Source organism: Thunnus thynnus, chromosome 6 (genome assembly GCF_963924715.1).
Source record: "Thunnus thynnus chromosome 6, fThuThy2.1, whole genome shotgun sequence".
Lineage (NCBI taxonomy): Eukaryota > Metazoa > Chordata > Actinopteri > Scombriformes > Scombridae > Thunnus > Thunnus thynnus.
The window spans coordinates 21675211-21691310 of record NC_089522.1 but is presented as its reverse complement, the minus strand read 5'-3'; the positions used below and the strand labels follow the sequence as shown (position 1 = coordinate 21691310).

Genomic DNA, 16100 nt, shown 5'->3' with positions numbered 1-16100 from the left:
AGAGAGATAGATGAGGTAGAGGAGTGTCATTGCACAGACGCACACACCTTGGGAGAAGGGATAGTTATAAACAGATAGAGGGAGGAGAGATAAGAGAAGCTGGGATTAGAGGAAGAGTGACAGGGAAGATCTTTGAAAGCGCTTGGAGACATGAGACAAGAAAAAAAGATTTGTTTTCTGTCGTCTAAACATAAACTTTGAAATGATGAGCCTGAGGCAACTTGAATGTCATCACTGTCTTCACTTTTGTGAGCCTGAAAAATAAGAGGTCTTATTCTTTGCTTTACATGACTGATGGTGTTATTTTTCAGTTATTTTTCTGCTAATTGAGCAAAAACTTAAAGCAAGGCTATTTATCCCGGATCACCTGTTTAACAAGAGGCTCCAACACGTGCTTTAATGCTGTCTTCAATGTGACAGACATCACATGAGGCTTGGCTCATTGGCTGTGTGTTTGTGTGTGAGAGAGAGCGCGCGTGTGTGTGTATGTGTGTGTGTGTGTGTGTGTGTGTGTGTGTGTGTGTGTGTGTTTCCACCCACTTGATGGAAAAGATGGCCTCTTGCTTTTCATATCTCCATGGTTGCAGGATTGTAGAGGCAGTCTGGCAACAGGTAACTTATGCAAACTTGTCCACAAATACTCTGTATACAGACACACATGATACTTGTGAACAGCCTGCATGTGAGCGTTTTGTTAATCCATTCGGTGGTAATTGCAAACACATGACACGACTTCTCACTCAACTAATTTGTTGTGCTCTCTTCCTTTCCCTCCAACACTCCCACTTCCTCTTCTCTTTTTTTTTTTTTTTTTACCAATTCTTGTCACTTTTCGTACCTTCATGCCATTTAAATTCTCCATGAATGTGTGTCTTACAGGTGTACTATCAGGAATGTGAAATGTTCGGCCTTGTGGTAAAGATGCTGATAGCAAAGGACCCGTCTCTGGAGCACCCCATCCAGTCCTCGCTGCAGGAGAACCTCAGGGACATCGGCAAACGCTGTGTGGATGCCATGGAGAAATTTATAGAGGACTACGACTCCAAGGAGCCGTCTCACTAATCAGACACACACTCCTGCCCGTCTTCCTACCATAGATCCCTCTGGTTAAATCTTTTATAAGATGATTAAACGCTGCTTTTGTGTTTGCCAGTAGAGTTTTTTAGCTCATACATCCTGCTGCCTGGACAAAGTCCTTCTCTGTGCTTGACCTTATGCTGAAACTCTGATCAACACTGGTGAAATATGAAAAGGAAACTTTGATTGAAACTTTTGATACTGCTTCTAATTTTGAGAATGTGATGACATGACATGACGTGACTGGTTGTATTGCTTTTTGTGTCTTTAAAGGGGACCTATTATGCTAATTTCTATATTTTTATTTTTGGACTCCACAAGAGTAGCTTTGCATAGTTCACAGTTCAAACCCTTTATGCAGCCCCTCGGTTCAGCCTCTGTCTCTAACAGGCCGTTGTAGCTTCTGTCTCTTTAAGGCCGGGACAGTGATGATGATGTTTGATGAAGAGCTGCTCACCTCCAACAGGTTAACAATTTATTTTACTTTGCCATGCTGTGAAATGGAAAAACACTCACAGAGTGCCAGCTCGACTTGGCGTGACTGACCCCAAAACAATGGAAAAATGCCATAATATTAGCAGAGCGGAGCAGTGCATTTAAGCGCTGTGCGTGGAGCAGATGACCATATAAAGAAATCCATCACAAGCCATCATTGGCTCAGACTGAAAGTAGAAAAAACTTTTGGAAACTGAGAATTCAGAGCTGTCTGAAGCCGGTGCTTTTTGCTCACAGAGATTACTTCTACATGCGTTTACCTCATTTTTTGACGTTTTGGCCACCTCTAATATGAACATCCGACAATGTGACATTATACATATATGACTGAAAATAAGGAAATGCATAATAGGTCCCCTTTAAGATATATTTTCATATCTGACTGTGCTTAATTTATGATCACTCACTTTTCAATATTTTTTTTTAATCTAATTTTGTATAATGCATATTAAACATGTTGTTACTAATGTTTTCAGTGATTTATTCATGGCTGGATGGGCAAGACAAAATCAAATTGTAGCAGGAAATACAGAAATGGGTCAGTAGGTGACTAGGCCACACATTGTTTAGTGTTTGAACATTTGTACAAAGAGGAAGGAGTGCAGATTTCTGTCAATGTTTGATCCAGAGACTGACTGATACATCAGTGTGTAGATAGATATCAGCTGATAGATAACAAGATGTTGCAGTACAGTAATGCCAAAGAAATGTTTGAAGTTATTCAGGGGCACACCAGACTCACAAGTTTATTTTTCAATTGTAAAATGTCCTGGTCTGTACATCTCCACCAATTTTACAGTTTACTTATCATGGGGAGGAGGATGGGCACCACTCAGCCTGAAAAACAGTTGAATAATGTCTTCTGTGGCTCTGGAGGGAGCTTTCCAAAGTCTGAAGAATTATCTCAGCTTGGGGGCTTTACAATGACTTTCTTCTTTGGGTTTGACAATGCTAGCTGCCTGTGGTTTCAGCGTTTTCTTTCTGCTAGGTCGCAGTGTGTCAAGAAAGGTATTCAGTCTTCTTTTTTCCCTATTACAAAGGGAGTTCCCCAAGGTTCTGTCCCAGTTTTATTCACTATTTATATAAACAAAATTACCTCTTCATTGTACAATTGTAACTTCCATCTATATGCAGATGACACGGTCCTTAATTCCTGTGCAGGTTCTATTCATGCTGCCACTTGAAATCTACAGCTATCATTTAACCTCCTTCAAAAACACCGTCATAATTTTGAAACTTGTCCTAAACTGTGCAAAGACAAAATGGATGTTGTTTTCAAATGCAAGAAATATGAACTATAATAGTATTGAAATTTGTTCTATTAATAACACCACAATAGAGAGAGTGTAATACTATCAATATGTAGGCATTTGGGTCGATGAAAAACTTACTTTTAAAGTCCATATTGAAATGTTATCAAAGCTGAGATTGAAATTGGGCTTTCTTTTTAGAAATAAATCTTGCTTTCCTTTATTTACAAGGAAAAGAATTGTTGAAGCAGTTTTCCTCCCTGTATTGGACTACAGGGATGTTATTATGGGCGAGCGGCCAGTTCCACTCTCAAACCTTTAGATGCAGTATATCACTCCGCATTTCATCACTGGAGATAGTTATTGGACACACTATTGCCTACTATATCAAAAGAAACTGGCCTGCCTGCTCTATCAGTGAGGAGAGATCAGCACTTGTTTTATTTATTGAATGTTGATAGCCATTTTACCTGCTCACAGACATGATTCATCCTGCAGGTACCAAACATTCATACAGAGTTAGGAAGATCTGCTTTCAGTGAGATTATTTTTATATGAGTCTATACATTGTTTTTTTTTTTAGGAAAATCCTACTCATTCTGCCTTTATAAAATCCCATCCTAATGTGCTTACAATGTAAATGATGGGAGACAAAATCCACAGTCCTCCCTTTGAGCAGAAATGTATTTAAATGTTTATCTGAAGCTAATATTATACTTCTGTAGTCAGAGTTAGTCAAATCAGGTGGATATCTTCCAAAGTTACTGTCTTTTTGGTACAGAATTACCTTTTTGTCCTTCCCCTTTGACACTCTTTTTCATTCAAGGGAATGGGAAGTTGTGTCCAAACCACTGTCTGGGGAAAGACAAAGAGGTAATTCTGTACTAAAAAGACAGTAACTTTGGAAGATATCCGCTTGATTTGAGCGATTTGGATGGCTGAAACCTCATAAGCTGGAAATAAACTTTTAAGTATATTTTTGCATGGAATGATTGTGGGTTTAGTCTCCCATCATTGACATTTAAAGTCCATTAGGAAGGGATCGTCTAATGGTCAGTATGAACAGGAGGAATGATTACAGCAAGATAAAACCTGTTTCCATATTCATTGGGGTACCACAGTGTTGACTTGAAAAATTGTGAACCTAATTGGCCAATATATCACTCACAGTATACAGTATATCCTGTAGGACTCTAGTTTGATCACCTGATCAAACTACAGACACCTCAGCCACACATTTGCAGCTGTCTCTGAATTCCATACTATATACTAATTTTTCAGTAGTTTACAAAAAAAATCATTGTACTTTACCATTTTATTCCAATAGGAAATTATACAAAAAGCAACAAACACACTTTAAAAAACAGCAAACAGTTAAATGTTTTCAGAAAATGTAATATATATATTTTTTGTATTCCTAGATCTCTCTTTAATTGTCATACCACCATCTTTATTTATTTAATATTTTTTGCAATTGTGAGCAGCTCCTCCATTTCCTCCATCATGGGACAAGAGTGTACATTGTTATTGGTGACTTTTTTGAATGAACACACTACATACTCTTTTGGGAGTAATTTGGGATAAACCTAGAGTTTCAACTCAAGGTAACCGGTCAGAGGTCAGTCACAACCAACCAGACAACTCAATATGAGATACAACGTGCTGGTTGTTCATTGAAGTACACTTTATTTTCAGTATGAGACAACAACAACAAATTGACATGCAAGTCTCCCTATCTCTACATCATGTTATACAAATAATGATTCTTTAGTTACAAAATATATAAATATTTAAGACCATATGTACATGACATTTACATTACTACATCCATTACTTTATTAAGTTTATTACTATATATACATTTAACAGGTATTATTCTTTAATATTATTATAATTATTATTTGCATTGTTATTATTATTGTTAGCATTATTATTTTAATTCTTACTCATCTATAGGTAACTCTCAAAAAACAAAGCATGTTGCAGAAGAGAAAACGGGACCATACCTGACGTTACTGTGCCTGAATGGTCAAGGAGCAGAGGCTGTCCGGCGCTCTGTCCTTGGTAAAGCATGGAGAGCTGGCTATGTAGAGCACAAGGTTCAACAGACTATTTGTACAAGGTGATAACCGGGCTAGCAAGCCAACACTATATTCCAGCAGCATTTGGTTTCCACTGAGGTAAACAATGACATAGCTTGGAATCTAGCACGTAGCTTTCACTATCCCAACACAATTTCTGGTTTGTCCACATAGAATAAGTTTACTGCCCAGAGCTTCACTGAGCTGTGACATGAACAGTCAGATCACTGCAGTTTTACTTCCCTTTTCAAACTGTAATGGTATTGTTCGATCTCTCTGTAACATGGATACACACACAGACACGCACACACATCATGTTACCTCGACCACAGTCATATTTAGTAGTCAGATTCATCGTTGCCTCCTGGTGCCATCAGCGGATTTGATCTCCATCATTGTAAACATCTCTGTTGTGTAAGCCAGCTGAGCTTCCTCTTATGATTAGATCATTCTGTGTAGGTGTACACAAACACTACCCGGTGTAGAGTTGTGTAAGCTCACAAGCACAAAAAATAGGCCTTTTTGTCTCTTCAACCCCAACACACACACGCAGACACACAAACTCATACACAAACACTCTATTCACTCTCACTGTCAACTGTCTCACTCTCACCTTCCCACTCCCTCTGTTCCTCCTCTCTGTTGCTTTTACCGTCTCCTTACTTCTCTCTCTCATCTCTTTCACTCTCCTGCTCATCCCTCACCATCTTTTTGCTCTATATCTATGAAATTATGCAGTTTTTGCTCTTCCTTCTCTGGCGGGTATGCAGCTGGCCATGAATCGGTCCATGCAGAGGTCCATGATGGCCAACTATCCCAGAGGGGCTGTAGCGATGGCGCAGCTCCTCGTTGTTGATGTAGCACAGCTGCACGGGCCGAGGGATTGGTTCACCCAGGAAATAACCCTCATCTCCCTCTGACTCGGAGGAAGAGGAGCAGCTGGAGCACCAGGGGTCAGCAGCCTCCATGTACCCATCGCCCCAGCATGGCCCGCCCAGCCCCACAGGCTGCCATCCAGCATTCTGCAGGGTGAGATCAGAAGTGGTGCGGGGACAGGGCCGATGGGGCTGCTGTCTGTAGCCACCTGGTTCCAGACCAAACAACTCCCGGGCAGCGTGACCGGAAGGGAAGCGATCGTAATCCTCCTGAACACGGCGGTAGGGCAGCTCCACCATTTGAGCGGGCCGGTCCGCCACCAGGTGCAGGGCGTTATCAGAGCGAGAACGGCGAGAGCGTTTGTGGTGGCGGCCACTGCGGTGCTGTCCGTTACCGTGGTTTCCACGATGGTGTTTGCGACGTCTTGGTTGTGGCTGTTGCTGTTGGGATACAGGTTCCTGCCCATTTATGCGTCGGCGAGGCATCCTGTCACTCATGGGAGCCATCCGCAGGTTCCCACTGCTGCCCATCACCCCGACATGACCTTTGCTGTCAAAGCCCAGCGGCTGTGGGCCGTCCCAGTACTGCAGTGGGTAGCCCACTCTCAGCGGAGTGTACATGTTGTTGTTGTAGGGGCGAGAGGAGGACAGTGACTCTGTGCTGTGGAACTGGACTGAGGAGCTGAGCGTTCCCATGTTGCTCTTCTCAGAAACATTCACACCTGAGTCCTTACTCAGGTCAGGCATAGAGAATCTTGACAAATGCTCCTGACGCCTACTGACCCCATCCAGAGAGTTACCTGCTAAAATAAGAAATCACATGTCATATTTTTATACCATTTGGCATTATATTATATTTTATCACCTTGTATCATTTGTCACACTGTACCTGTAGCATTGGACATAGTGAGGGAGTCCATGGATCCACGAGGGGTCTGTTCTAGAGGAGTGAGGGGCTCATTGAAGCTCATGGCATTGATGGGGTTCCTCCTGGTCAGTGGTGGCCTGCCGTCTCTCTGGAATCCATGCAGGCTGATGCTCCTCTTGTCAGAGAAACCCTGGTTCTGGCTAGACATCTCATTGAAGCTCATCTGGGTGCGTAGCTTGTTGGGCCTGAATTCATCCTGACTGTGGTGGATCCAGTTTTCATTAAAGGAGTGGCCCCTCAGGGCCGCCATAGGGGTCCTCTTGGTATTGCCTTGTTCCTTCCCCCAGGAGTCAGGCCTCTTCCCTGGGTTGGCAGGAGTCTGGGCTGGAGGATGAGCATTTGTGTTGGGATTGTAACCCTGCCTGGGGTTACACTGACCCAGAAGATGTATAGATGTTGGAGTGGGGGAGGGTTCCAGCTGGGGGCCCTCATAAGCAGCAGAAGGGACGTAGGGATCATCCCGACTCATCCACACCTGGTTAAGACTCGGGGCACGGCTTGGAGTGCGGCTGGGTGTACGGTTAGGTGTCCTGCTCGGGGTCTGGCTAGAGGAGAGGCTTAAACGGTCCATCTGACCAGACAGAGGATCAATTTCAGCCGACAGACGGTCAGGCATGGGTGGAGGAGCTGACTGGCGGGCCTCGGCACTCCGCCGCTCCTGCTCAGCATTCCTGCGCTCCTTTTTCCCAATCTTGGTGCTGTGGCGGGACTCACGGGAACGGGCACTCTGGAAGGCCGAGTCTGAGGAGTCAGACTCATCTGGATCCTAATAAAACAGATTAGTAAAATCATTTAGCTGCTGATATATATGGTCATACTGAAAAATTTGTCCTTCTAAAAAATATAACAATTAAATATTATTCATAATAAGTTATTTGTCAGTCAACTACCTGTCCAGCGCTGCAGGACCGTGAGCAGAAGATCTGTCCCTGCTTTGGCAGGAAGGGGCGGCCCAGCAGAGAGCGTTTGCAACGGGCACAGCAAAAACATTCCTCAGTTGCGTGCCAGTGCTGCCCATCATACGTCATTTGGCCTTGGTCAATGCCTTTGATAAGACAAATAACATTAATACATAACATACCAGAAAGAAAGTTTATTAGAAAATACTCAAGGGTTCTAGCTTTAACTGCTGAAAAATGGTAATGTGATGGCAGCTATTGCTAATGCTACTGTAAAAATGTTATTCTACAAAGTCTGTTGCTACTAATGAATATAGCCCACAGTCTGAGTTGAGCCATTATGTTAAGCTAATTTTTTCCAGATATAATGGAGTAATTTTGTACAAACAGCCTTTTCTCTATTAAAGGGAAAACATTTGTGAGTCAGTGCCCATACATGATCACTGGATTTGTAAGAAAGCACAAATAAATTTCAGCAGAACTGCTCCTGCTGAAGGAAGTAATCATCTTTCACAGCTCCCATCTGGATACAACATGGGCCCATCCTCTGAAACACACTCATTCACTGTTACTGGAGCTTGGTGATGATAATAACTATCCACATCTCGCTGCACCGACTCCGCCTCTCCACAGCTGTGGCACACAAGGCTCACAGGGCTGATAATACCCTTGCTCACAATAAATGGCTGTTAGAGGTTTTCTATGATGTTACTGTAAGAAAAATGTGTTTGTGTTTTTATAACAGTTTATATTTGTCTTGAAGCAACAATAAAAAAAACATGTGTTGTACCTATGTGTTCTCCACATGCGTCACAGTACTCTGCATAAAGGGACTCGAAGCAGTTGCAGCAGTGTGGCCGCCCATCCTTCATGATGTAGCGCTGGCCGCCGAGGGTGGTCTCACACTCGTAGCAACAGAAGTGCTTCATGTGCCAGTGCCTGCCCTCTGCCTCGGTGCATTCATCGGCAAAGATAATCTGCATGAGCCAGACATTATAATCAGCGGAGACATTCTACACAGAGGTTCAATTGAGTTGAATTAAATGTATGAGTTAATGTCAAGAAAAAGATAAATATTAGCTTGTTTTACATTTGCAAAGATGACTTTTAATTTTGCTTACGAAGAGGCCAGATCATCCTGGGTAGTGATGATGTTTGGGGTACCTCAGGGCTCCACCCTTGGTCCATTATTATTTTCATGATATTTATTTGTTCTCCTTAGGACAGTGGCTCCTAAACTTTTTACCCTAGGAACTTTTAGAAGGCAATGTCTACTTGTGACCCCTCATCATTACGTATGTCAATGAGTAAATAAATATCTTGTGGAACAGAACTGTTTTTTTTCTTTTTTATCCTGTTAAGCATCTCGCAACCCCTCAGATTGATCTCTTGACCCTTGTGAATCACTGCCCTAAAAAACATTGGGTTTACAACTGATCTGATAACACTGATGATCTAGACATTCTTTGTATGACATTCAAAACTGAATGTCACCTAATTTCTTTAGGCTACATAAAAAATAAACTCAAATCATTGTTATCATAAAGACATTTGGCTCACTATACTTCAGTATTGCCAGCTATCAGAAATCTTTGTGTCATATCAGATATATATGTCAGTATGTGTCAGTTAGAGCTGCAATGATTAGGTGGCAACTATTTTGATAATCGACTAATCGTTTCGGTAATTTTTCAAGCAAAAATGCCAAAAATATGTTAGTTCCAGCTTCTCAGATATGAAGATTTGCTGCTTTTCTGTGTTTTATATCACTGTAAATAAAATATCATTAGGTTTTGGACAATTGGTTGCACAAAACATCTCAAGAAGTTACCTTAGACTCAGAAGAAACAAGGATAGGTCTTCTTTCCTATTTTTTGACATTTCATAAACTTAATGATCAATCGATTAATGGAGAAAATAATTGGCAGATTAATCGATGATGAGAATAATTGTTTGTAGCAGCCCTTGCATCAATCATACATAACTATTTCTGTGAGTTAAGGAAAATCAAACCATTTTTATCAAATAGAAATGACACATGAGCTACTGCATGTCATTATTTTTCAGTAAACCTCACCAGACTTCAACTCGTGCAAAGCACCGCGGCCAGAAACTATTTTTACTTTTATGTCATGCCTGCTTGCTACACATCACAGTAACACAAACAAGCAGACTTTCTGTAAAATGGCAAGAATAGTGAGACATCTTTTCACTCCACACCAGTTTTAATCACGTCCAAGTCTCTGAGCAAGGAACCATTCAGCTATTTCCAACCCAGACGCACCTCATCACAGGCACAGCAGCGGGGTTTCAGCCTCTCAGCGTGGTGCCGGCCACAGTAGATTTTGCCATCCTGGTAGAAGTAGATGAGATCCACCAACAGCTCCTCACACATGCTGCAGACAAAGCAATGAGGGTGCCAACATTTTCCATGACCCGCCCTCACAGCAAAAACTACAATGTCCCCTCCGTTTATCTGACCACCACACTGTAGGAGAGGAGAGGAGAAGAAAGGGAAGGATAAGAAAATAAAAGGTGGACAAGAACAGAGAAGAGAAGAGAAGAGAAGAGAAGAGAAGAGAAGAGAAGAGAAGAGAAGAGAAGAGAAGAGAAGAGAAGAGAAGAGAAGAGAAGAGAGGAGAAGAGAAGAGAAGAGAAGAGGAAAGGGATCAAGTAGGGGTGGGAAAAAAGGGAGAGAAAAAATATTAATACAAACTGTAGGTCATGAAGAGGGAGGGATATAATTCTTCTTGAAATAACTGTGATGCTTTCAAGATTGAAGTATTTTCTACTTCTTATCTGTTTCATCTATCTGATGAAACATCAAAAAGAAGCCCAGTCGAGCAAAACCAAAAATATAATTTAAAAATGGGCTGAATTACACAGATAGAATAACAACAAGAGGGACAACAGGGAAAAAGGAAATAAAACTAGTTCTTGGTTTTACCTTATCGCATATGGCCCCATTAATAGTCAGGGGGAAAGGACGGACGTTGCCCCTGCCCAGGTTCTCCTTCTTCCGTTGGTTGCTGAAGATCTTTAGCTCTCTTTTCTCCTCCTCGTCCAATGCGTTACAATAACGCACCTGAACAACAAGGTTCATCATCAATTCAAGTACAGTTGTTGTATTAAAAACCAGAATGCTCCTAAACTAGTGGAAGTCATAATAACAATAAATTGTTAATCTACCAAGGCGTGACAGAATTTAGCTATTAAAAAAATGCTTTACCTCATTGTCATGTGGTGGCAACTGGTGAAGCAGTTGTTTGATGCGATATTTCTCTCCAGGGCTGTTTATATAGGGGACCTTCTCTTCTGGTAAGGAGTTATAATACTGATGCACCTGAAACAAACAACATGCAGTTCTGATAAAACTTCATGTTCAAATATGAAGTATAATATAACATTATGCCATTATGTGTCCGTTCTGTTGAGTTGAACATAGGATAATTTACATAATCTAAACCCAACCTAAATTAATCTGAAATTACTTTCAAATAAATGTATCATGATCTTCATGCGAATACAATTTGTTTTTGTTTTGTCCTCCATCATGGCTGTCCTTGGAAATCAGTGTCTGGAATTGAAAGCGTGCAGCAAAATGAGCTCCGTGCTGCTGCTGCAGACACAACCTTGAGCAGAAGCAGCTTCTTTAAATTTTCAGAAGCTGATATTCAGATTCCTTAAAGGAAGTCTCAGTTACTGGTATTGCAATTAGAATTCGTGATGCAGAAGGACTTCCAAACATCCAAGTTCTAAACATCCTTTTGTATTTGCATGTTAGTGGGTGAATACAGAAAACCTTGATTGGTGTTTGAGAAGTAAACACTGAAGAGATCGAAAGCAATCTTGTCACTTGTCTCTGATTTCAGCAAAACAGCCTCTGACACAAAGTGGCCCAGTGTTCAATGCAGTGTAAAGATCTATTTTGCTGAAGTTGTGGCAATCCAATCAGTGGGGTGGAGAGTGAGAGGGAAAGGAAGTCTCTGAGTGCTGCCCCTCAGATTCTCTGTAGCCCATCCACTTATTTATTCTGCACTGTAAAGACTGACATCGAGCCTTATGACAGCGTTGCTGCTCAGGATTGTTTGAGGTTTTTCCAGATTCTGATCTTCAAATGAGACGAGAAGGGGAGTAAACAGGTTAGCGTTGAAGGACAACCACAAGTATATCAATGAATATTCACTCTGCATTTTTTTCTTTGTTGTCATGTATTATGTTTGACTTGTCAGGCTGCAAAAACAAACTTTCCTTGATTGCTTTGTCTCTGTTTTGAGCTTTCTGTTATTTGGTCAAACATAACTTATAGGAGGCTCTCTCTTTTAGTTTTGGATAATGAAGAGTGATAAAGAGGAAAAATATGGCTTTACATGTTATGTTGCAGCAATTATCTGTATAATCAATTAGAAATACAGTTAGAATTTACTGGAAACTGGGTCAGAGATGGTCAGTAGTAGACAGATAAGCAAGGGGCTCCTCAGTTAGGAACATTTTGTCAGAAACATGGGAATAAAACATTTCAACAAGCTAATCCTGACACAAATGAACGTTGTCACAGAAAATGTCGTCAAAATTGGGGATTTTCAGTTCTGACAGCTCAATGAACTGTACTACATTAAATGATTTTCTTTCAAAATGCGAGTCATACTAATGACTTTGTGCAGAAAGAAACCACAAGTGACAGGCTTAAAAATCATTACATTCATGTGCATTAGAAAAAGAAAAGAAAAAAAAGCAACAGGCAGCTACAATTGCCTACACCTCCTGTTGGATGAGAGAAGCTGCAGCCTCTTTCAGCATCCTGTCAAGATGGCTGACTGGAGAAAATGACTGTTATCAGCCCAGCTTGTCATCTGTTAACAGAGCCTTAGGAGGCCTGTTGTATTAGAGTGCTGCACTCACTAAATATAGACAGAAGTGTTTATACTCAATATAGTTGAACAGAGCCATGTTTATCTTATGTCACAACTGACAAAAACAGCAGACAAAAATAAAAAATGATGATGAGGAAATATCTTCTTCTGGATATGCACAATTGATTACATTAGCTTGGTCATGCATGCAATTAAAAGGCATTTAAACTGCAAATGAGTCCAGACGGGGAATTGTGGAACCTGAATGCATAAACACATTGCCACACAGCTTCAATTAGATTCATCCAAACATTCACTGTCTCAAATTACTTCCATTCCTCTGGGTTTAAATCGGAAAGGACACATGAAAATACAGAACAAATTGATGCTTAGCATACCAAAATCATCCTTAAATGGAAAAATGACAATATACACACAATTCCAAAGTGACATGTTTCTGTCATATTTCTATAGATAATAATATACTTGACGGTGATCCGGGAAATAGCTTTTTCTATGCTGTTTCTGTATGTGCAATAAGACTCCACCTGGATAAACATAACCCCATATATTTCAGTACATAAAAGTTTGATAAATAATTGCTGAAAAAGTGACTCAGTCAACGTTTACTCAATTCATCCATTGCGTCACATCTGTTCTTCTAAACAATGCAATCAGCTAATCAGCCTGTGGTTCATTTTCATGATTTGGTCACGGTTGTCAGTCTGACTGTGAACTTAGTTCTTACACAGTGTCAGCTTTAACACTGGCAGCTCAACAATGTCCTTACAATTCTTCTTCCATGAAACGCCTCGCAGCTAAGTCGCAGTGTTTTGTATGTCATCCCTGCCCTTCCCTCTTGTCCCCCTCCTCAACCCCAAGAGACTAAAACACCATGAAGGGGATTTAAAAACAATAATGATCAATTGTCTTGTTTTCAGATCAGTGAATTTTCCATCTCTGGATTATTAGGAAAATGCCACAGATACTTTATCATCCAAATAATTAAATTCTTCCAACCGATTTGGTTCAATTTGATACGGTCTGGCTATGCCGGACAAAAATAAGCATTCGCTAATGAAGCGCAACGGGGAAAGGGTTACGGATGTGAGGTGAATATCCAAGGAGAGGAAATTTTGGAGCTTGTATACCTGCTCGGGGCTGAGGCCGGGGGGAACCCAGGCGTATTCCTCCAGTGCACATCCAGAGTCATCATCAGAGGTTGAGTTTCTCTGGAAGTCGTACATCAGCTTGGTGATGGTCTTCTCCATCTCCAGAGACATGGCTGTCACAACATGCTCCTCTACACAAACCGCTTCAGTGGACACAGGTATTCCTGTTGAAGAATAAAAGACAGAAGAAATACAGAAGAGAGAGTAAGAGATTGAGAAAAGAGAGAAAAAAATGGGAGACGGCAAAGTTGTAGTATTTTATGCTATATGTGATTTAGTGGTAAACATCAGGTGCACCGCAGCTGTAGAAAAAATGTATGTTATGGTCAATAATTTTCTATCTCGCTGTCACATGGTGTTCCATACAATGCTTTGTGTGGCTTCAGTTGCCATACAGAGCATTGTATGGATGTGAAAACATCAACAGTGAACTAACAATAAACAAGACACATTTTTGAGTGAAAAGGTACTTTAAATTTGAATTTAATTATATTGAACGTCAGTTTCATTCAGGTTTTATTCCATTTATTTTTATTCTCATATTTACAGCTTTAATGCTGGAGAGGAAACAAAGTCATACTCAGAACCATGTCTTAAATAACAGCTTGTATAAATCATTGACAGGTTCTTCAGAGACTACTGTATTTTCAGTTGTGCCCATTTACTATAAATTGCATGCTCAACTGGGTTTTTTGCCTAAATTTCAGTAAGCTTTCTTTTTTATATACACTATCACATATAGATCTACATAGTATACCAGCACATACACAAGCACATACACACACCCAAGTCGGATATATTGGAGCTTACAGAAAAATCTCAGTCAGAGTTTCTCAGTCCTAATAATTTGAGTGCTATTTACAAGTTGAAAAGTTGTAATTACGATAACCCCAACTGACATGAACGTGGCATTTAGTGGTGCAATGAGGTAAATGTCAGCATAGTATCATGCATCTCAGTTTAGCGTGTTAGCATGCTATCATTTGCTAATTAGCACTAAACACAAAGCTGAGGCTGATGGGAATGTCATAAATTTCACCAATGTGATTATAATCCTGACGTCCTGAGGGGAACATGACTGTCTGAACCACAACTCATTGCAATCCATCCAATTGTTTTCAAGACATTTCACACAAAATGTCATGGTGGCACAAAATAACAAGTCAGGGGATCATAAAAGTCATTACCCTTCATCCTCTGGGAACTATGGAAGTCTGTGCAAAATTTCATGACAATCTATCCAATAGTTGCTGAGATATTTCAGTCTGAACCAAAGCATCTAAATAATATTTCAGTAGCAGAGCAGTCCCAAGACATCATTATCAGCTGACACTGCTGTATCTGCATTCACTGCTTTACTTGGATGTATGGAATCAAGATCAATTTCATCTTCTCCTCCTTCTCTCTGTCTGAGAGGAGAACAGGTGCACACATTTTCTGACACATGAATAATTAACGGGGCTAGGTATCGCCTCAACCACCGACGTATGAAAATAACATGCAACCCATTTTGCAGGCAGCTCGAATATTTAGTGAGCCAGCAACGAGAGCAAGAATGATTTCTGTTTACATCACATGGCTTGTTATTTTGAAAGCTGATGAGCAGAGAGATATTAGAGTCAATTAGTGTAAAGTGAAGGAAACAATAGTGATGTCAGAGCCTGACATGAGTTTGAAAAACACATAGTGATTATTGAACTTGCTGAGGTTGTTGTAAAGTCATGTGTTTCTGTGTCTGTAGATCATGTATGAAGGTCAAATCAGTTTAATGACAAAAACAATACTGCATGATGATCTGTGTGCAAGTGCGAACAGGTTCTGACATTTCTGATTCAAAATGATTTCTTGGGTCTTCTCTGGCGGTTTCCGACAGCAACACTGTTTCCAGAAGATTAGAAATCGCAGAAAAGAGAGCTTAAGCAGTGGCCAAGGAACAGCAGACATTTCCACAGACTGAGACAGTGAGTCAGCCTCCATCCAAGCAGAGCTGAGTACTGTTTATCTCTCTAAGATGGGTGCTGCTGATTTCTTTGTGAGGAGAGATCGCAGGTATGTAACCTTGAGCCTCTAGTCTGGCCTGAGGCTGTTCTTCATTAGTGTATGGAGGCTGAGAGAGAGTACGCCTGCTGGGAAACCGGCAGCCTGTTGCGCCGGTCAGACATCTGCTCAAACGTGACTTATGTTGGCAATATGAAACCTAACTACAGTTTTCACTACATTCTGACATTTAAATTAATTTCCTTTTCCCACCTTTTGTGTCATAGAATATATACATACATATAAATATATATGTATATGTATTAAACCTATAGTACCAAAATGCTTGTTTTTGTTGTCTTTCTGGGAGTTATATGAGAAAAGATTGATATTGAAGGTGAAAAATGAATCATGGAATTTCTGCTTTTCATTTTCACAGCAGACATTTTGACATCTCACATCAACAAAACTAAGGCTAAAAAGCACTCTTTAT

At 40.7% G+C, this 16100-nt stretch overlaps 2 protein-coding genes across 2 annotated transcripts in view; one reads left to right on the top strand and one right to left on the bottom strand.

Annotated features, from left to right (window-relative positions):
• LOC137185272 (uncharacterized) overlaps window positions 1-2039 on the top strand; it is a 10505-nt gene extending 8466 nt beyond the window's left edge. Inside the window, exons 6-7 of the mRNA XM_067593618.1 lie at window positions 5-15; window positions 880-2039. Of these exons, the coding sequence (XP_067449719.1) occupies window positions 5-15; window positions 880-1062 (194 nt within the window). The 3' untranslated portion in view covers window positions 1063-2039. The remainder of the gene's footprint in view (window positions 1-4; window positions 16-879) is intronic.
• A 2446-nt stretch (window positions 2040-4485) lies between these two features.
• Window positions 4486-16100, bottom strand: part of LOC137184682 (prickle-like protein 2) — a 37288-nt gene continuing 25673 nt past the window's right edge. The window contains exons 2-9 of the mRNA XM_067592595.1: window positions 13610-13794; window positions 10835-10948; window positions 10553-10690; window positions 9890-10093; window positions 8396-8582; window positions 7597-7751; window positions 6668-7472; window positions 4486-6581 (exon numbers count right to left, since the gene is read on the bottom strand). Of these exons, the coding sequence (XP_067448696.1) occupies window positions 5626-6581; window positions 6668-7472; window positions 7597-7751; window positions 8396-8582; window positions 9890-10093; window positions 10553-10690; window positions 10835-10948; window positions 13610-13741 (2691 nt within the window). The 5' untranslated portion in view covers window positions 13742-13794 and the 3' untranslated portion in view covers window positions 4486-5625. The remainder of the gene's footprint in view (window positions 6582-6667; window positions 7473-7596; window positions 7752-8395; window positions 8583-9889; window positions 10094-10552; window positions 10691-10834; window positions 10949-13609; window positions 13795-16100) is intronic.